At 54.9% G+C, this 20,869-nt stretch overlaps 1 protein-coding gene across 1 annotated transcript in view; it reads left to right on the forward strand.

The window, feature by feature from the left end:
* The window catches only part of COL27A1 (collagen type XXVII alpha 1 chain), a 151,045-nt gene that overhangs the window by 43,987 nt on the left and 86,189 nt on the right, over positions 1-20,869 (forward strand). Inside the window, 7 exon segments of the mRNA XM_073806461.1 lie at positions 2,540-2,584; positions 3,204-3,257; positions 3,691-3,735; positions 6,681-6,734; positions 7,603-7,647; positions 15,597-15,650; positions 18,086-18,130. Of these exon segments, the coding sequence (XP_073662562.1) occupies positions 2,540-2,584; positions 3,204-3,257; positions 3,691-3,735; positions 6,681-6,734; positions 7,603-7,647; positions 15,597-15,650; positions 18,086-18,130 (342 nt within the window).

Genomic DNA, 20,869 nt, shown 5'->3' on the forward strand with positions numbered 1-20,869 from the left:
GTGTTCGTGTGCAGTTCATTAGTGTTAAGTATATTCACATTGTTGTGCAATCCATCTCCAGAACTTTTTCATCTTGCAAAACTGAAACTCTACACCCATGTAAGCAAATCCCTGAGACATTACCCTTTTATATTTATTTGTCTTTATATCGACTTAATTAGACTGTAAATTCTGTTAAGGCAAAGGATGTTGTCTTCTTGTTCATCCAATGCCTAGAATGGTGCTGGAGCATAAAATTTCAGTAAATGTTTGTTGAATGAATGAATGAAATATAAAGATCACGGTACCAACAGCAGCTAGCCTTTACGGGGCCTTGAATTCATTGCCAGATACGGTGCTAAGTGCTTCACACATTATACCATGTAATCTGTACACCGACCCTTAGAGCCCCATTTTACAAGAAGAAACCAAAGCTCAAAGAGGTGACATCAGTGGCCCCAGGTATACAGCCAGCCAGTAGTGAAGCAGGATAGGGATCCAGATTAATTTGAAACAAGAGATCTTAACCACTCTGCATGCTGGCTGCTGGCTGTGGCCTGTGCCTCCATTTGCCCACTGGGGAAAAGAACACGCCCCCGGGTAGAAGAATCTCAGCCACCCGTAATGCGTCAATCTCATGGGCCCCAGGTTTGAGATGCAATCATAATGCTGGGCTGTCTCGAGGCGTGAGTAGGTGCAGAAAGAATGCTTGTAAATTCCCCAAACCTCTTGGATCAGACCAGCGCTGCTGTTTATGATTAAGAGCGCTGCTTTCTGGGGGTTTGCGGGGGTGCCGAGAGTGTGTGCCTGTGGGTATCTGTGGACATGCATGAACTGTACATGCCTGGGGGCGGGGGACTGCAAGGCTCTCCATGTGGCCTCAGGTGTCAGAAGGACCCAATGGTGGGCGTAAGCCTGCTGCTCCTTAGCAATGGGATTTGGGGCAAGTGGCTTCCATTCTCCGAGACTCAGTTTTCTCCTCTGTAAAATGGAGATGATAACCCTTAACCCCCTTTCCCCACACCTGATCTGGCTGTTGTAAGGGCTAGAGGACGTCATAAAGGTGTAATCCCATGTTATTTATTTGTTTGTTTATTTATTTTTGGCTGCATTGGGTCTTCGTTGCTGCGTGCGGGCTTTCTCTAGTTGCAGTGAGCGGAGGCTACTCTTCATTGTCATGCGCAGGCTTCTCATCGTGGTGGCTTCTCTTGTTGCGGAGCACCGGCTCTAGGCATGCGGGCTTCAGTAGTTGCGGCGTGCAGGCTCAGTAGTTGTGGCTCACGGGCTTAGCTGCTCTGCGGCATGTGGGATCTTCCCAGACCAGGGATCGAACCCGAGTCCCCTGTATTGGCAGGCGGATTCTTAACCGCTTAACCACCAGGGAAGTCCCTGGTGTAATCCCATGTAAACAGCAGTGCGTAGAGGGGGTCCACAGGCATCGTGTGTGTGTGTGTGTGTGTGTGTGTGCGCGCGCGTGTGTGCGTGTGTGTGTGTGTGTGTGTGTGTGTGTGTGTGTGTGTGTGTAGTCTAGAGTCTCATTTATCAACTCCTGGAGGAGCCCTAGAACTCTTGAGTTCCAGAACACCAGAGCTGAAGGGGACTTGGAGTTCTAACTCCCTCATCTGAGGTCCAGAGAAGGACAGTAACCCATCCAGAGTTGCACAGTAAGTCAGAGACCGTGTCTAGGTCAAGTGTAGGGCTCCCCTTGAGAGGGGGTCTAACGGAGATCACCCCGTCTCCTCCACCCTGTCTGAAATGGAAGCCCCTGCTCCATCTTATTTCATAACAGCCCTAAGCTGATGGAAGCTTGAAGTCCAGGGTTTCCCTTCAGAGAGCTCCTAACTCCTATGAAATGGCCCAGGTGGTCATCCCAGCACCACCTGAAGGCACACACTCGTTCTGACTCTCTTGATCTGGAGACCTGGCTTTGGGGACCATGGGAATTGGACCAGGGTGACAGAGGGTCACGGTCGGTACTGGAATGTTGCCAGAGTCTTTCTCAACCATTGAGTGGCCTCTTTGCCCCTGGAATCCTTGCTGGGACCAGTGGGAAGAAGGAAGGCAGCTATTTTCATTCATACATTTGGTCGATGTGTGCGAGATCATTTCCGTTAGGGGGTTAATGAGGAGGTCCCGACAGAAGGTCCCAGCATCGCGTGGTGGTTGAGCATAACCCAGACCTTAAGGTCCTAATCAGTCTACCCATCCACTAAGACATCCCTCCACCCCTGCTTCAGACGTTCCCACCTTCGCTCTGGATTTGGAAAGAATGGTTTGATACAGCATCACCCTCTCGCAGTTGCCGTATCCTAATTTAGCTCCCAAACCCTGCCCAAGGAGTGATCAATCCCCAGCGTCTTCTGGTCTAAGAACCATTGGTGGCGGAGAGGGAACCACAGGGACCCCGATGTGCATATATCCGTTCTGGGAGTATTTATTGAACACGTCCCCGCCACAGTGCATGCAGTGCTGAAAAGGCAGGCGGGGAGGCTGGGCCTCTGCGATCCATGGGCCCAGATGTGTCTTCCCAGCCTGATTCAGTCTCTTCCCCCCGCAACAGGGACACAAGGGCTATCCTGGACCGGCGGGGCACCCCGGAGAACAGGTGAGGGCTGCAGCCTCTGCCCCACCCTGCTTGCCCTCCCTCACTCCAGCCCCTGCCTGTCCCTGGCCTCCTCCCTGGGCCCAGCTCCATGAGTGAGCTCCAGAGCCAGGAGGTTCTGCCTCCCATCCTGCTGGGGCCCCCACTCTACCCCACCTCTCAGCCAGCCACATCTGCCGCCTGAAAGGGCTGGAGTCCATGCCGGCCCGGTGTTGGCATGAGCCACTCGACTCCAGTTAGAGCCATGAATAGCTGGCCTGTTCCGGGCGATGTTAGGGGATATTATACACGCCGCCACGGGGTTTGCAGGAATTTTGGCTGCCCCGGCCCAAGTCAAGCAGCAGCTGCTGCCAGCATGGGAGAGCCAGCCAGCCAGGCCTCCTCTGGGCCTTATTCCTGGGCTTCGAGCACAGAAGGTTTTGTCCCTCCAAGCTGGTCTGACCGGTTTCTCAGAGCGGTGGGCTTGGGGGCCCAGCAGGCCGATGGCCTCCCCTTCCTCCCATTTCATCTCACATTCCTGCCCTTCTCTTTGTCCATTGTAAGCCCTGGTCCCCCCCAACCCCCCAGATCTGGAGCTGGGCAGGGTCTCTCCTTTCCTTACGTTTCTCTTGTTCCTTTGCAGGGGCAGCCGGGACCCGAGGGCAGCCCAGGGGCCAAAGGTTACCCTGGCAGGCAGGTGCAGTATATGGCTTCTGGAAGCTCTGTGGCCGTGGTGGTGTGGAGCTGGCCACGGGTGCCCCCAGGCAGAGGGAGGTGGCAGGCTGGGGGCCAAGCAGGTACACCTGCTGGGTGGGCCCTGAAGAAAGGGCTGTTCCAGGGGGCTGTACCGAGGAACCTTCTCTGAAGGCAACAGGGCAAGGATGCCAGGAAGAAACAGAAGAAAGAGGAGTTCTGGGGCTCTGGGGGTGGGGCTCCAGAGGCTCCCCCTGAGCCACCTCCCTGGGACCCTGGGGTAGCTGGGGGCTCAGTTTGAAGACCACGAATGTAACCCCACTCCCATTCTACAGAAGGGGCAGCTGAGGGCCAAAGGAGACAGGACTTGCCCTGGGTTGTTGGCAGCAGGTAGCACGTCTCCATATGTCCTTGCCCCTCTGTCTTTTGTGTTTCAGGGGTTACCTGGACCTGTAGGAAACCCTGGCCCCAAAGGCAGCCGGGTAAGTGGGACTTGGCAAGCGCTACCCGGCTGGAGCCCGGTGGGCATTAGCTGTCCCTCCAGTGGGCCTGGCGGGAGATCAGGGTTGCAAAGCCTCCACCCAGGGTCTGCTGGGGGGGTTGGGGTCGAGGCCTCCCACCTGAGCACTCCCTGGACCGCAGAGGGGCAGCAGGATGGCCATGTGGTAGGGAACCCTTAAGCCAGCTTGGTCCCCATGGCCAAGTAATTGGGCAGCAAAGGTCTGCTGGGGGCTCAGCCATGGTCTGGCTGCTATAATCAGGCATTTGCTTGCCGTGTCCCCCAGCACATCCCAAGCGCTAGGGAACTAAAGCCTGGGCCAGTTTGTCCGTCACTGGAAGCCTCAGAGGCCTCTCTCCTGCTCTCACCTGAGGACGGGGTGGACCACCCTTTTGGGAGGGCAGTGCTGCCCGATGGGTGAACATTGCCTGGGCCTGGAGGCTGAAGGAACATCTGCTCTCCCCCTCCATCAAGGCCCCTGGAACAAACCCTGAGTAGCTAGCAGCCTCAGTTTGCCCATCTTTTCAATGGGAGTGATGTCCATTCCTACCTCTGGCATGGTTATGGGGATACCAGGAATTTGGAAGCAAATAGTGCTGAGGAGGGGCCACCAGATGGGGCCTCCTGGGTGGGCTGTGGGGCAGCAGAGAAGGTTTGGGCGAAGTGAATGGGGGTAAATGGAGTTTGGAAGACTAAGAAATGATTTGCTGGAATTCTCTCTTCTATATACAAGGAAACTGGGTTCACGGTGGGGATCCGACAGCCCCAGTTCCCACAGCACGCCTAAGGTGGGGATGGGATGAGGACCCAGGTACTTTGAGGGCTGGGCTCTCTGCCTCTCCAAGAACGCTCAGCAAGTGGGTCACACAGTCCTGCGTCAGGCCAGGCCAAGTGTGACGCGTCCTCCGCGCCTGAGCCAAAGCTATTTATGGCTGCAGTCTCCGCCCGAATCCCTGGAACTGATGGGCGGCTGTTAGGAGACCGACTGGGAGGTGGGGAAGTTCCCCAGGACATCATGATGGTGACGTTGATGTTGATGATGATGATGATGATGATGATGGGGTGGGGTAGGGGTGGTGAAAGGCAGCGCCCGAGGAGGCTCCTGTCCTAGGATGCTGGGCCTGCCTCCTTTCCTTTATCCAGCTGTTCCCACAAGCTATGGCCCCAGAGGGGCCTCCTGAGCCCAGGGAGAAGGTCTTCCCAGTTCAGCCCCAGGTCTCTGATCTGCCAGGAGGACAGGAGGAGCGAGACAGGCTAATGACATCTGGGGCTGCTTGCAGTATGCCATGCTGTGGCATCCTGAGGCCACATGTGGGGAGATTGCTGGTCTGGCCCCAGCACACCCGTCTCCAGGGTCACAGGGTCCTGAGCAGCCTGGGTGAGCCGGGGCCACTCAGACTGCCCTCCCAACTGTGCCACCACTGGCCTCATGTTTATGAAGTAGGCAGAGCGCAGACTTGGGGGCAGGGTGACTGCCTTTGAGACCTGCTCTGCCATTAACCCGTCATGGGAGCCTGGGCACATCACTGGACCTCTCCAAGTCTGTCACCTGCAAATCTGGGATATAAACCCTTCTTGGAAGGATCGGTAAATGTCACTTGTTAAGATGATGCTGAGAAGGAGGCCCTATGACCTCTTGAACTTCTAGAGAAGGAGAAATGGTTGTGAGCCTGCGATGGTTGCTTGTTTGTGGGAGATAATGTAGCAAAGTGGTTAGGAGCCGGACTGGGAGTCAGATCACTTGGATTCAAATACCACATTCTGCTGCATTCCAGCTGTGTGACCCTGGGCACATCACTTCACCTCTCTGGGCCTAAATGGTCTCACCTCTACAGGAGGCTAATAATTCCTACCTCCTGAGGGTGTGATGAGGGCGCAGTAAATGCACTAATGCTTGCAGAGCACTGAGAAGTGGGCCTGGCACATAGTTTGTGCTCAGTCAATGTTAGCTTTTGTTATAGCTCTGAGTAAGTCATTTCACAAACATCTAGAGAGTACGGTTAGGGATAGGCACCCTGGGCTAGGCCCCTGCTCTTGAGAAGCTCCCAGGCTAATGAGGCCATGAAATGTGGACACCACTAATGAAGATACAGAACAGGAAGTGGTACATCTGTTAACTGAGGTGCAAATATGGCGCTGGGGTGGAGGGAGGAGGTGACTTCTGGTTTGGGGCGTCAGGGATGCTGGCCAGAGGAGAGAGCCTCAGAGCTGGGCTTGAAAGCGTTCGCTGTGCAGTCGTGGGGCTGAGAAGGGCCTGCCTGGCGGAGGGCACCGGGTGGATAAAGGCTGGAGGCGGAAAAGCTAGACTCCACTCCTCACTAGTTGTGCCGCTTTCTCTCCAGAGCCGTAGTTTCCCTTGCTTAGTGAGGGGGAGGGTGGGCAGTCAGCAGGGTCCTCGGGAGGGTTGAGTACAGTGGCACACATGCTTGCGGGATACCAGCATGCCTGGGTGACAGCTGCTGTCACCACCGGACGCACTCAGGGGCCCAAGGGTGGATTCAAGCCCCATGTCCATGGGGAGCCTTCGAGGCCTAGAAGGAGGCACTGCAGAAGCCGAGAGCGCCCGCCAGCGTCCCTGGGTGTGGGTAGGGCTTGGCGCCACCCTAGCATCTAACCCGGCAGAGAGCTTCCTTCCCGCAGGTCCCAGAGCCCCCGGCGCGGGGCGGGCCTCCCCCTGCGAGCGCCCGCGCCCTTCCCTGGCGTGAGGGTATGTGCCTTTGGACTACATCGTGGAAGCCAGCACCATGCAGTCCATGGGCATATACACTTGCCTCAAGGCCTATGTCATCGAGGAGCTGCCGGAGCCGCCAATGCCTCCAGCGAGGAAGAGGAGCCGGGCGCCAGAGGGCAGCGAGGGGGGCTGGGCCGGGCCGGGCCCGCCATACCCCGCCACTCGGCCCCTCTGACCTCCCCTCTGCTCTTTCCTAGGGCTACATTGGACTCCCAGGGCTCTTCGGCCTGCCAGGGTCCGATGGAGAGCGAGTGAGTATGCTTTCTTTGTTTACCTCCCACCCGGCCACCCCGTCTGCCAGGTGCCAGTCTGGAAAAGTCACGGAATGCCTCCTGGAGGAGGTGCCCCGGAGTTGGATAAAGCGACAAGTCAAGGCAAACGCCTTCCTGACACAGGGAACAGCATGTGCAAAGTCCAGGACATATGCTGACTTGGCGAGTTTAACAGCACGGTCAAAGCGCTGAGTGTGAGGCAGGAATGGGGCGAGACAGGCTGCGGGGGGCACCTGGGAGCAGTTATACGGCACTCAGGGGCCAAGGTCAGGAGAGGGACTCTGTTCTGAGACCGTGGGGAGCTACTGAAGGGCTTTCAGAAAGTGAGAAACGGGCTCATTTCCTATTTCCGATCAAGTGCCTACAAGCTACGGCCCGTGGGCCAGATCCCGCCAGGCACCAGTTTTGTAGAGCTTTCCGGAACACACCACGCTCATCTGTTTATGTGTGTCTGTGGCTGCCTTTGCTCCCACAGGCCTCTGGACCTTCCTCTCTGTTCCCTCCCCGCCTGAGCCCGTATTTGGGAACTCAATAATCTCATCAACAAGCTGGGTAAAGAGGATCTTAGGGTAACAGAAGGAGCATTTATCGAGTGTCTGCTGAATACCAGGGCACTGGCTGCTTTCCTTAGGAATCCTCCCAGCTCACGTCCACGCGGGCCCCGACTCTATAGCCTCTGAGGACCGCCCATCTGGTGTGCAGATAACTGGAGCCTGCTGTGTTTGTGGACCAGACGCCAGGCCCTCTGTGACGTCCTCTTGTGGGTGAAAGAGGGGCTGGTTTGGGGCAACACTGCTTGTCTCCCGCTGGAATCCTGTCTTGACTTCTTCCCTGTTTCCCCCTACAGGGTCTACCCGGCATTCCTGGCAAGAGGGGCAAGATGGGTAGGCCGGTAAAGATTTTCCGTGTCTATTACGCAGATTCTATGGGTGAACCTGACCTCCCACTGGCCACGCGGCCCCGTCCACCCGCGGCCTGGGCATTCTTCGCTTCTCTCTGCTCTGCCCTTGCTCTGCTTTGAGTGTGTGGGTGTGCGTGGGGGGCTGTCTGGGCCTTGTGTCCGGCTGCCAGAACAGTGACTGGGGCTGGGGCTCCCGTGGACACTGGGCCGCTCTGGGATGCAGCCTCTCTGTGCATCCAGCAATTGCCCTGCAATGTAGTTCTGTCTGGGGGCGGGGGTCGTCTGGGCCATGAGTGTCCTTGCTGGGGGGCCTGCTCTAGACGGGGTCTAGACTGGGTATCTGCGCTCCTGTGTCAGAGAACACTCCGGCTCCGTGTTGTCCTGGTGTCACCTGTTTTACTCGTGTACACACAAGGTCAGAGAGCAGTGGGGTGTTGGGTAGACCCACAGGAGGCATGACCACAAGAGGGGCTGAGCAGGAACCCCGATCCACCAGGTCAGGCTGAAGGAGACCCAGGACTGTAACTGAGGCATCTTTCTTTCTGGCCCGGCCCATGCTGGTGGCTTAAGGCTCTCTGCTGCTGCCCTGCAGTTCAACTCCTAGGCTTGGAACCATCCTCAGCTCTGGGTCTGGGCATCCCTTTGCTTGTGGTTGATGGAGAAGGGATGGCGGGGGAGGAGGTTAGACGGTGAGAGGCAGCTGGGAGGGAGCCAGGAGCACCCAGGGTGGCCCAGAGGGGGTTGTCTGTGATTCTAGGGTTGGCATGCGTGTTCATGGGCACCTTACCTGTTGTAGTCTAGGGATCTGGGTCCTCTGGGGGCCAAGTGGGGGATTCAGAGAAAAGCAAGATCCAGGTCCTGGCCTCAAGGATATGACAGAGGGGGTACCTAGGACAGTCCGTGGCTGACAGCCCCCCTGTGCCTGAGGGCTGATATCTGACACTTAGATGTAGACAAGGAGCAGCACCTGATGCTTCTGGCTTCAAGGCAAGGACTTGCCCAAGGTCACCCAGCAAATTGTGAGGGCTGGCTTGGCCTCTGGATCTCTTCCTCAAGCCAGGAGACCTTTGGCAAGGAAACTCATTCATTCATTCACTGAAGCTGAGTGTGTGCCATGGACCAGGCACTGTGCTCGGTGCTGAGCAGGGAACAAGACGAAATTCCCATTCTCAGGGGCAGACAGACAGACAGACAGTGACTGAATGGGGGAATGGAGGGTGAGTGGTTGAACGTCGGGTGGTGCTGAGTGTTAAGATGGAGTAGGGTAGGGGGACCGTGAGTACTTGGGGTATGGGATGTTGGATAAGTTGGCCCAGGAAGTCCTCCTCTCTTCTTGAGAAACCTGAAAAAGGTGAGAATGGGAGCCATGTGGCTCTCTGGGGAAGAGCATTCCAGGTTGAGGGAACAGTGGGTGCAAAGACCCTGGGGTAGGAGCGTTGCTGGCTCTGAACTGCAGTTTTCCCATATGAAAAATGAGGATAATAGCTTCTAGCTCGTGGGGTCATTGTGCTTGGTAAGTAGTAAGAACTCAATATAATAGTGGCATTCACTGTTTCCATTCGTAGTTGTTTGGGTGGCCGAGGATCTCTCTGGTCTGTGTGACTTTGAGCCAGTGGCTTTACCTCTCTGGATCTGTTTTTCCAAAGTTTAAGTTGCAGAGTGGGAGCAGTTGACTTACTTAGAATATCTCAGTGGGGCCCTGTCCCATCACCCAGGCCTGCCTCCAATGCTACCCATGGGGGATTTGCTCAGACTCCATTCTGGGAGCCCCACAGAGGGCCTGGCATTGCCACTTTACAGATGAGGAGCCTGAGGGTCAGGGGATGAATGACTTGGCCAAGGCCTTGTGCTTCTGAGAGTCAGAGCTGGGTTAGAATGTAGCAGCCCGAGCTGCTACTTCTTGTCCCAGGGTGTGGCACTAGGGACAGCACTACAGCCAAAACAGACCAGAAAAAAAAAAGGCAACACTTACTGAGGCCCTTTTACCTTCATGGTATTTGAACCGCATGTGGTTCTCCCACTGATTCTTTGAGGTAAGATTGATTATACCTATTTTCCACACGAGGAAGCCGAGGCTTCAAAGCCATTTGCCCAGAGACCCTCTGAGGACTTGCCAGACTTCAACCCCCCTAACTTACAGCTCATTTCTGCTTCTTTGCTCCGTGCCTTGTGTCTTTAACTTCCTAAGATTCCACCCTGCCCTCCATGATGGGTGTTCCCTGGCAATGGGGTGTCAGGCGTGAGTGCGAGAAACCGACCCCATTCTGCCAAACAGCCCCATGGCCACGCAATACCCCTGAGGGCTGTGAAAGTCTCCTTGACTCTGGTCCAGCCGACATGGCCAGCAAATGGGCAAGGTCTGCGTCGGATGTGATTTAATTTGTATGGAATATACTTCATATCACTGAGTCCCTAGGGCTTCGTCTGTGCCTTTGCCTGGCCGCCTAGTCTGCTGTGCCCTTGGCCCACACGCTGCTTGAGCAGACTTTAGGGTCATCCCCCTGTTATGTGCTCCTGAGCCCTTGATCTGCCTGATGGGGTTGGGGGCTCCTTGTGAATGGGTTTTCCTGTTGTCGAAGCTTTGGGCCAGGCGATTTCTAGGCACTTATTAACAAGAGGAAATGGCAGGAGAATGAGCTGAATTCCCTCATGCCAGATCCCAGCTGGCCTCATTTCTGGCAGGCCTGGTGATGATTTTGCTGGAGTCCATTTCTCTCCAGCAAGCAAAACCTTAGGCCCATGCACACGGCCTGCTCAGTGTCAGGCTGGGAAGGAAGGTGTGTGGGAGTCTTTTGCTGATGGGAGCTGAGAAAGACAGCAGAGGTCAGAGCACATCAGAGCTGCAGGAACATTAGTGACGATGTGGCCCAACTTCCTCATCAGACAGACAAGCAGCCGTATCTTGGAGAGGCCAGTAACTTGCCCAAGGTCACACAGCACATGGGTGGCAGAATCAGGACTTGAACCGAGGACCCTTGCTTGTTCGTGCAGGGCGCTCTCCACATCACCCGTCTCCTCTCTGTGCTCACATCTTCAGCCTCTGAAGGAAAGCTTAGACCGCAGCTCTCATCTCACATCACCCGCTGGAAAGTGAAATGTGTTGTGGTTTCCTGAGGAGGGGACCAGATATAAGATGTTACACAGTTGGCTGGAGTTGAAGGGGTTTCTCCCGGGCTATCCCAGCTCGTCTGGGGCACAGTGCAGTGACACGCACAGCTGGGGACCGAGCCATGTCTTTCAGCCAAGGGTCTCTCATGGGGCCTAGGAAGACGCCGCAGCAAATCCTCTTGTCCGGCACCCTGTGGCTTCACTATCAAGCCCGCTGGAATGCCTGGCAAGACCAGCCCCTGCTCACAGCTTCTCTCATGGCCTCTGGCCAGGCCTGCCAAGGCTGGTCTTGTGTAGTGAGTCAGGCGGGCAGACCCTAAAGCTTGGAGCTGGAAAGGTCCAGCCTTGGCTCCAGCTCCCTCGGTGTGTGGCTTCGGGATAACTGGGACTTGTCCGAGGCCACATGCCCATCCGGGTTGGGACAGGGCTTCTCACATGGTTCAGTTTTGACCTCAGGCTCTTTCCACTTCTCAGCCTATGGGGAACAGGGTGCAAAGTGGTTTTCAAATGGGGAAACTGAGGACAAAGCAGATGAAGGTTCTTCTTGGTGGTGATGCTGTGAGCTAGGGCTGTGATCCCCACGGTCCCAGACTTGAGCCGGAGCTGCCCCAGGTCTGCCGGCAACCCTGGAATCCTGCTCTCCCTGCCTCCGTCCTCCTTGCCCGCCGAGGTGACTATTTGTGGGTGGATTCCCAGGTGAATAGCAGAAGGCAGGGTGAGAAGATGCTCAGCCTCATGAGAAGAGGGTGTTGGATCTCAAGGGGTCTTTCCCTGTTGGCACACTCCGAGAGCACGCATCTTCTAGAAAAGAATACAGGCTGTTGTCAAGTGCAGTAGGAAGGATGCAGGTCAAACCTGTGCAGGAACCTCCTGACTTTGGAGAAGGTAAACCCTGTAAAGAGGCCTCCAAGGTCCTTCTGCAGACTCTTCCTAGAGGTTGTTACGGATTCCCACTGTTGGTACCGAACCAGCGTGTGATGACACATTCGAGTTTACCAGAGGCTGGATTACAAATACCTCACCTCTTCCTCAGCCCAGGGGGAGCTGGGCAGGTGGGTTGTCAGGTGGGTGGGACAGGGCTGACCATCTTGCAGGCCGGGGGGCTGAGTCTTCAAGATGTAGCAGGACTTCTGGTCCTGGAGGCTGCATGCATCCCTGCCCCTACATCCCACCTTCCGGAGCAGACCGTTGGGTAGACATTGGCTGCAGGCAGGGGTTAGATGAGAGGGCTCTCAGAGGCCCACTCAGCCTCCGGCATCCTGCTGCAGATGTGGTTATGAGGACCATTCCTTTTTTCCTCATCTATTCCTCTGAATTGCTGTAGCCAAGAGAGAATGTGGAGTCTCGCCCTGGATCCTGGTTCTGTCTCCTCCTGGGCCTTGTTCTGCTCAAAGTACGAGGCATTCAGTTCCCCAGGGGTGCCCGACCTGGCAAAGTGGAGAAACCACGTGGCTGGGGCCCGGCAGGACGCCGAGCCCGTTCCTTGGGCCTCGGGCCAGCCTGCTGCAGCCAGGAGCTCAGGCCTGCACAGGAAGGTCCTGCTGCCGGCTGGGCCGGGAGTACACGCCACGCACAGGCGGGCACGGCCAGACAGAGAGAAGCAGGCCGGGTGGAAGTGGTGGTGCATGTTCATCTCGGCGGCTGCCTCTCTGGGATCCAGAGGAGCAAGCGTCAGGGCCGAGGGCAAGTGTCAGAAGTGGGATGTGTTGCTCAGGGGTGGAAGGATGCAGCAAGCTAGCAGCCTGGTGGGGCCTTGGGCAGGTTCTGCGCCTCCAGAAGGAGGTGCCGAATGTCAGGAACACCTAGGGTCTTTCCATCCTAGACCATCTATGATTATTCCAATCATAGATCTGTTCCAGCTCTTTTAAAGCCCTTTTTTCCAACTAGTGTGTTCTTAATTACCCTAGAGGTCATCTGCTTGGCTTCTCCGAAGGAAGGGAGACAAGGTGGAGACGGGGATGAGGCCACTGAGCACGTACAAGCAGAGCCGGTCCTGAGCCTCAGTAATGCCGTTCCCTCGAGAGACCACAAGCTTGCTCTAGTCTGGTTGTGTATTCATGGTCCATTCGTAGCTAAGAGATTGGGCTCTGGAGTCAGACTGCCTGGGTTCAGATCCCAGTTCTGCTATTCCATAGCTGTGTGACTTCAGACAAGTTCCCTAACGTCTCTGGACCTCAGTTTCCTCATCTCTAAGATGGGACCAATAATAAGCCCTCTCTCATTGGGCTGTTAGAGTTTGCAGTTTCTGTCATTGCTGTCACCCCCCACCCCCACCCCGTCATCACCCACTGGCTATACTCAGGCTGCATTTTGTCCACATAAGTGCCTCTCTTGGGGGTTTTGACCATGCTGATGGTCTCTCCCTTGCTTATGCCTCAGAGATGTGCCCTCACCTTGCTGCTGCCTCCATGTGCTGCCAGGGACTTGCCCGGCATCCAGCATCTTGGTTCATTGTCTCAGTGCCCCAGTTGTACAGCAGAGAAAACCGAGGCTTGGAGAGGCCTGTGGGTGGTAGAGCCAGGATTGTCACTGGGTTGCACTGGTTCTAAAGCCTCACAGGGGAAGCTGGGCCGGCAGCTGAGTCTGAGAGGAGTCCTTGAGCCAACCTGGAGTGGCCCTGACTGCAGACCTGTGGGTTTGAACCTGCCTGGTGGCTGCTAGGTATGATTATATTGGGCATCGCAGCCAGGATTGGTGCCTGGGGCATGCCGTCAGGATCTCTCTCTTCCTGGTGGCAGCGGGGCCGGGGGGCGGGCATTCCTGCACCTCAGGGAGCAGGCTCCTCCCTCCCAGGCCTTGTCCAGGGATTGGGCCAAGCTGAAGGATTCTTAGAGATCACACCCCCCCAGCCTGAGCAGGACAGAGGCCCAAGTGAGGGTCTGCCCGCAGTCACACAGTCAACCTGGAGGCGAGCCCGGGCGAGTCTCCAGACATTGAACTTGGAGAGCAGAGCATGGACTCCCCAAATTCTGCTGCTCGTAGGCCACGTGGAGTCAGCCAGGTGCCCGGCTAGACAGCATCCCCCTTGTCCCCTGAAGGATTGTCCTCTCGTGCCAAGCCCCCAAAGGCAGAGGCAGTAGCTCAATGCCTTCAGAAGCCTTCCCTGCCCACTGCTCACCCAGCTGATGTCTCCTGCCACAGGAGGTGAGAGGGCTCTCTACCTTACAGTATGCCTGAGAGGGGCTGGATTGGAATTTGTCAGGGGGACTCCAAGGATGTGGGAAGAGGCATCTTAGATACGGTCAGATGTGGCCCCACAAAAACTTGATCTGAAGGTGCATGCAATTGCACACGCACACACACACACACACACACACACACACACCCCTACCTCTGCCACTCTCTAAACCCAGTCAGGCACACACTGGAGCAGCTTCTGCGTGCCAGGATTTGCCCATGCCCAGCTCTGCCACAGACTTGCTTTTTGTCCTTGGTCAAGTGACATTTCTCTCTGTGAGCCTCAATTTCCCCATCTGTTAAATGGGACCAATAAATAACCTTTCCCTCAAGGGTGAATGTCAAAGGCAAGTAAAGTTTTGCATACAAAGTCACTGGCTTGGCCCAAATCTCTTTAATATGTCCTCGTTTCCTCCTTTGGGTGTCTGAATGAAGCCACGCCTCCTATACGATCCATATCAATGCCTGCCCTTCCGGTCTGTGAGGGCTTCCTGGCAGAGGTGGGATTTGAGGGGAATAGAATTCTGGCCAGGGCAAGACAAAGGCCTAGATGCACACACAGTTCAAGGTCTCTTTGCTCAGCCAATGTAGACTTTGTAATTGGTTTGGGTTTTGTTTTTAGCTTTGGTCTTTTTAGTTTAATCTACTTACTGGATTCCCCCAGTAGCGGTAGCGTTAGAAACCAGAAACAAATTATGCTCCATGAAGAATCTTTTCTGTTTGAACAGCTCAGGCATCCACTTGGTCAGAAAAACATGTGCTTTGTTTTTCATTAAATTTCCCTGGAAAAACAGTGATTTGAATTCAAGGAGGGGAGAACAGATTTCCCTGAATTCCAAGCTCGAGGACTTGCTTTTCCTTTTGAAGTAGAATGGAGTTGTTCCCCCTCCTCGGCCACCAGAAGCTTCCCCACAGCTGATGTTTTTCCAGCTGCCTGTGTCCCCAGAGAGCGTGGAGTGGGGTCACGGAGGGGGCGAGAGGGCCAGATCTGTCCGGGCCAGGCCTCCGGGCTTCTCTCAGCTGCCGAACCTCACCTGTGGCCGCGGTGCTGATGTCCCCCATCCGTGTGACTCTGTATGACCTCGACACATACCCTTTCAGAGCCTCATCTTCTTTATCTGTAAAATGAGGATTGTGGGTCCACAGGGTAGCTTTTAAAGAGCACGTCACAAAAATGGCAGAAGGTCTGAGCTGGGAAATGCTGCGGAGGGCTTTCCTGCTTCGACCAATGGGGAAACTGAGGCCCACAGGGGAAGGAGTGACTCTTAAAACTCTCAGCAAGTCAGTGACTGGTCCAGGCCTAGACCCAGCTTCCTGACCCCAGACTCCATCAGGACGGGGTCTCAGCATGGGCGCTGGCATTTCCATGCCGGAGAGCTGGGTACTGTTTTCTTTTCTGAGACTCCGAGGCCATGGGAAGAGGGCTCCCTGGCCATGGGCTCCTCCACAGTAGCTGGTCCTTGGGATGTTCTTTACGGGGAAAGTTTGTTGAGGGCCCGAGGTGACTCGGGACTCCACAGCCTGCCCAGATCCTGGAACCAGGGAGTGAGATGAGACTGCATGGATGTGTCCTGTGTCCCCTGGGAGTCTGGATCAAAGCCACCCGCTGGTATAAACACTAATCTGCAGATGTTTGCTCTCTCTCATGCCCTCAGGGGTTTCCTGGAGACTTTGGGGAAAGAGGCCCTCCGGGACTGGATGGAAACCCCGTAAGTATTTCATGTCTTTGGGTACAGGAGAGAGATTTGGAGCAAACACATAGCAGGTTTTAGGAACCTAAGCTTTTAGGTCAGCCAGCCGGGCCACCCATGAGCTGGGCGCTCCTGGACAAACTGCATGATTTCTCTGAACCCCAGGGTCCTGTCTGCCACGGATGCCCTGTGTACCCCCTGCCACCAGGAGAGCCTTCCAGCCCACTGAGCCCCGGGTCCCAAAGTCCTGGGCTATGTCCCATCCTCAGGGACTCAGGAAGGTTCATGGGTCACTCTCCACGGGGGAAGCCAGAGCTGCTGCCATCTTACAAAGCACCAGAAATGTTTATGGGATGGGGCCTGGGAAGCAGATGGTTTGCAGGCCCTGTATGGAGGGAAGAACCTAGTTCTAAAGAAATCTCCAGCATAGGCATGTTTATAGCGTTTGTAAATAATCGAGGCCCATGAAGGAACCAGGTCAGCCTGCCCTGGGGAGCTGAGCCCGCCTCTCCCTTCCCGTCCCAGGCTCCAGCTCCTGCGGGGGGAAGATTGTTCTCTGCCTCGGGGTGCAGACCATGTCCAGAGCTCTTTGGAACACCTGCCATGTCCCCCCAGTTCTCCTGGGGTTTCCAGCCTGCACAGCTGTGCCCGGAGGTGGCTGCTAGATCCATACACAGCACGTGATTATGTGCTCGTGTCAATTCCACAAATGCTCCCTGAGCCTCACCCAGCTGGGGCTGACCTCTGGGCTCCCTGCGGGGCTGAAGCCCTGGCCTCGGAGCCACATGGACCTGGGTTTGAATCCTGCTGCACCTCTTGCCAGGCGTGGAAGCTTGGACAAATCAGTTCACCCATCTGGATCTCGGTTTCCTTATCTGTAAATCACGGGGTCCGATGCCGGCCTCAGAGGACTGTTGCGAGAATGAAATGAGAGAGGGCAGGGAGGTGTTGGGCCTATGAAAAGCATTCACTGGATGGAGGGGTTGTAAATATTAGGTAATAATGGGGCACGTCTCCTGCCCTGGAGGAGCTCATGGCCATCTCCCTAGTCCATTGCACGAGGTGAAGTTGAGATGGGTGGGATCAGAGAGGTCCCAGGTGCTAAGGAGGAGGGAGAGAGAAGCAGGGAAGACTCCTGGAGAAGATGGCGTTGGAATTGGGATGAGGAAAGAGGTGGGAGGACACTCCAGGTGGAGGAAAGAGCACTGGCAATGGTACCGAGGTGAGAAACCAGAGTCTTTCCCTCAGTGTATCAGTTACTGGATTAACCACTATAACATGTGACGTCATCCTGGAAGTGCCCTTGGGGAGGGGCAGGGATGTCTTTGTTCTCCTGGCCCAGAGGAGCAGAAAGAGGACCTGATGAGTGACCTTGAACAGGTCCCTTCGCTTTCCTGAGCCTCGGGTCCTTCATTTTAAAGCCAAGGCTGCTTCCCCTCCTCCTCTTCTCGTGGCTGTAGTAATGACCTCCCGTCTGGGATTGCACCGATGAAGGAAGACGAGCGCTCTGGAGGATGTTGGTTATTACTAATCACCATTTCTAGAGACACCTTTGCATTTTGAGCTTGCTCTAGACCCCTCTACCTGTCTTTACTGGTGCAAGCCATTGAAGGTCCACTTTTTCTTTTTTTTTTTTGCGGTACACGGGCCTCTCACTGCTGTGGCCTCTCCTGTTGCGGAGCACAGGCTCCAGACGCGCAGACTCAGCGGCCATGGCTCACGAGCCCAGCCCCTCCGCGGCATGTGGGATCCCCCCGGACCGGGGCATGAACCCGCGTCCCCTGCATCAGCAGGCGGCCTCTCAACCACTGCGCCACCAGGGAAGCCCTGAATGTCCATTTTTAGAGATTTGAGAAACAGAAACTTGCACACTGCCACACACGGCCACATCTCCTGACTCCCAGGCAAGAGCTGTGCAGCCTCTCAGAGGCCCTGGGAGGTGGGAACCGGAGAGCCTCCTTCTGGGGGGAGGTTGGGGTGGGGAGGTTCTCTGAGGGCCCCCAGCACCTCCTGGCTGAGAGAGACGGAGGCCAGCCTGGTGGCTCTCAGCTTGGTGCCCTCACCACTGTGTTACTTCCTTGAACGTGACCTTGGGAAATTGCTTAACCTTTGGAGCCTCAGTTTTGCCGTCTGTAAAGTGAGAGCGAAATGAGATCTGGGTCAGGCATCCCACGCGTCTTTATCGCCACGATCAGGATTCTGCCCATTCTCACACCTACGATTGGAAGGTACTGGATTTGGAAATCCAAACTCCGCATTTTACAGATGTGGAAAGCTGATGGCAGAGGCGGGGAGGGTCTCGTTCAAACTCCAGGCCAGGCTCAGTAGAGTCAGGAAAAAGGAGTGGTCAGCTCCAAAGGATTCCACCAGGTGCCCACGTGGAGGATGGTGTGGAGAGCGTGGCCTGGAGAGAGACAGAGCAAGTAACCACCTTTGTCTCTCTTTCTTTGCAGGGAGAACTGGGCTTACCAGGGCCCCTAGGAGTCCCTGGCCTCATCGTAAGTACACAGATGCCTGGGGACGGGGAGGGCCAGGATGCCGGGTGTGGGGAACAAGCCACAAGTCCCCTCAGAGGAGCTGGGACAGACAAGTCTAGGAAGGGGGCTCAGGGAAGAAAGGCCTGCTGTGTGGCTTCAGATGGATCACCCGCCTTCTCCCAGCCCCTTTCTTCAGTAGTTAAATGAGTATGGGTGCTTGGAGCATGGCACTGCCATGTACTTTCACACCTGCTGCCTGTCCATCGCTCTGCAGCAAGGTCTAGGCAGGTGGTAGTGTGCCCATTTGACAGGTGAGGTGCTTCAGGTCCAGACAAAGGAAGTGACTGGCAGAGGAGCTGAGGCTCTGGGCCATGCTGGACAGTCTTCTCCATCCTTTTCAGAACACTGACTTTGGAGCCAGACCACCTGAGTTCAAGTCACAGTTCTGCCACATCCCGGCTGTGTGACCTGGACCAATTCACTTGCCCTCTCTGAGCCTTAGTTCCTCATCTGTAAAATGGGTATGGTGGTGGAATCCTCTTGGGGTGCCTGTGAGGATTAAATGAGGCATTGCTCGTACTGTCTTCAGCACAAGGTCTAGCACTCAGTAAATATTCATTTATTATAATATTGTTAAATATTCTTTATTGTTACTGCCTCCTGGTGTGCCCGGGACCGAGAGGCCTGTACGCGGGGAGGTCAGAGGCAATCTGACCTCTAACTCCATCCGGTTGGGGTAGCCTTGTGGAGTGGTGCTATTAGCCAAAACGATGGCTCCCTGCTGGGCCTTCAGAGACTTAGTCTTGACCTTGGGCCCGGCCCCAAGAGCCAGTGACAGGCCCGAGCCTGGAAAATGAGTCTAGGAGCTTCCCTGAGGGTCTGATGCCCCCTCTCCTCTGTCCTTGGGGTCATACCTCATGGGGTGTGAGTCTGAGGGGCTTACACAAGTAGACCGTTCCCTAGTTTCACAAATGGGCTGCCAGCTTTGGCTACTCCAGCAACTGTGCCAAGAGATTCTATTGAGAAGGAGGCTGGAGAAGGCCCTGGAGAGTTGGGGGGCCCCATTGTTCAGGGGTGACCAGTCCTGGCAAGAGGGCCCAGAGGTTCCCATGGGCAATGTGCTCCCGCGCAGGTGGGTGGGAGCAGAACCAGGGCAGGGTCGGGGAGGAGGTCAGATCAATCCTGGCCTCTCCTCCTCTGGGCTCTGTGGTCTTCAGTTACGGCCTCACTTCCCTGAGCCTCAGGGATCCACTCTGTAAGATGGGATCTTCGCTCCTGCTCTTGTTAGGATCACAAACACACCCGGTCCAGTCCAGTCAAGTGGTTAAGAAGGTAGTCCCTAGACCCAGATCACCTGGGTTCAAATCCTAGCTCTATCGCTCATTTAATTGCAATTCTGAGCAATTACCCCTTCCCCCCCACTCCCGTGCCTCAATTTCTTCATCTTTAAAATGGGAATAATATTAGTACCTCACTTGGGAGAATGTTGTGAGGATTTAAGGAAACTAGTACATATATAGTGCCTAGTACATAGTAAGCACTCAAGAAGCACTAGTTGTAATAATAATAAATTTAATAATAATCATAATATGAATGATTTTACTATTACTTGTTAATAATAAAGGACTGTTAACATGTAGTGATTCAGTAGTGGTCGTAGTACTAGTAGTAGTGTTTTACACACACACATAATGTATTTTATGCCTGGTAGCAGCCATCTGGAGTGCTGCATTGAGAGAGATTTCAAAGTCACATTGGAAATTAGTGGGAGAGGGTGCTGCAAATTGGTGATGTCTGCCTTGGCTTGGGGTGAGGAAGTGTCAACACACGAGTCATACGTTTGTCATCCCTGATGTCCTTTGCTGAGCACCTTCTTTGGCACAAGGCACTGACCTGAATGCTTTGGAAAAAGAAATATCTGCGATGAGTGTTAGAGAACCTGACGTTAATGAGGATCTCAGAAGTCTACCGGTCCAACCTTCTCTAAGCTCAGCAGGACTCCCTTCTGGAGCATTTTGGTCATACGGTCATTAAACTCCAACTTGAACACCCTGGTGTTGGAAGCTCCCTCCTGTGAAAGCCCGTCCGCGTTCACAGAGCTCTCATTGTGCAGGGTTTTCCTGTGTTTTGAGCCCAGCTCATCTCCCTGCCCCTGGGAGATGCTGTTCAAGACGTAAAGCTGGTTGTTGTCTGTGCTTCCCAAGGCCCCTTCTTCAGGCTATATGATCCCCGTCCCCAAAACGTTTCTGAAGGGATGTTTACGTACCTTGGCTGTCATCCTTGGCACGTGTGCCTGTCTGTCATTGTTGGCGCCCACTAGGTTGGATGCTGAGAGGGGCAAGAATATTGCTTGGCCAAATGTGCAGATGCTGGAGACTGTGCCGTCATAGCCCTTGGCCTTCCTGACTCTACAAAGCTCTTTCCCACCGATGCTCCCCTTTGCTCTCCACAGTTAGGGCTGCCAGATAAAATATAAGACGCCCAGTGAAATTTGAATTTCAGATACAATATTTGGAACACATTTATACTAAAATATCATTCATTTGTTTGATTGTTTATCTGACACTCAGATTTTAACTGGGCATCCTGTATTTTTATTCACTCAATCTGGCAACCCTGTGCTCAGTATCTCTTAGGAGAGTCCCATTGGGCAGATGGGCAGACTGAGGCCCTAGGTCGAGGTCACACACAGGGCAGGAGAAGATGGAGGCATGATCAGAGGCCATGTCCCCCAACTCCTAGTTCAGGGCACTTCTCTTC

The sequence above is a fragment of the Tursiops truncatus genome, chromosome 6 (assembly GCF_011762595.2).
Source record: "Tursiops truncatus isolate mTurTru1 chromosome 6, mTurTru1.mat.Y, whole genome shotgun sequence".
In the NCBI taxonomy this organism is placed as follows: Eukaryota; Metazoa; Chordata; class Mammalia; order Artiodactyla; family Delphinidae; genus Tursiops; species Tursiops truncatus.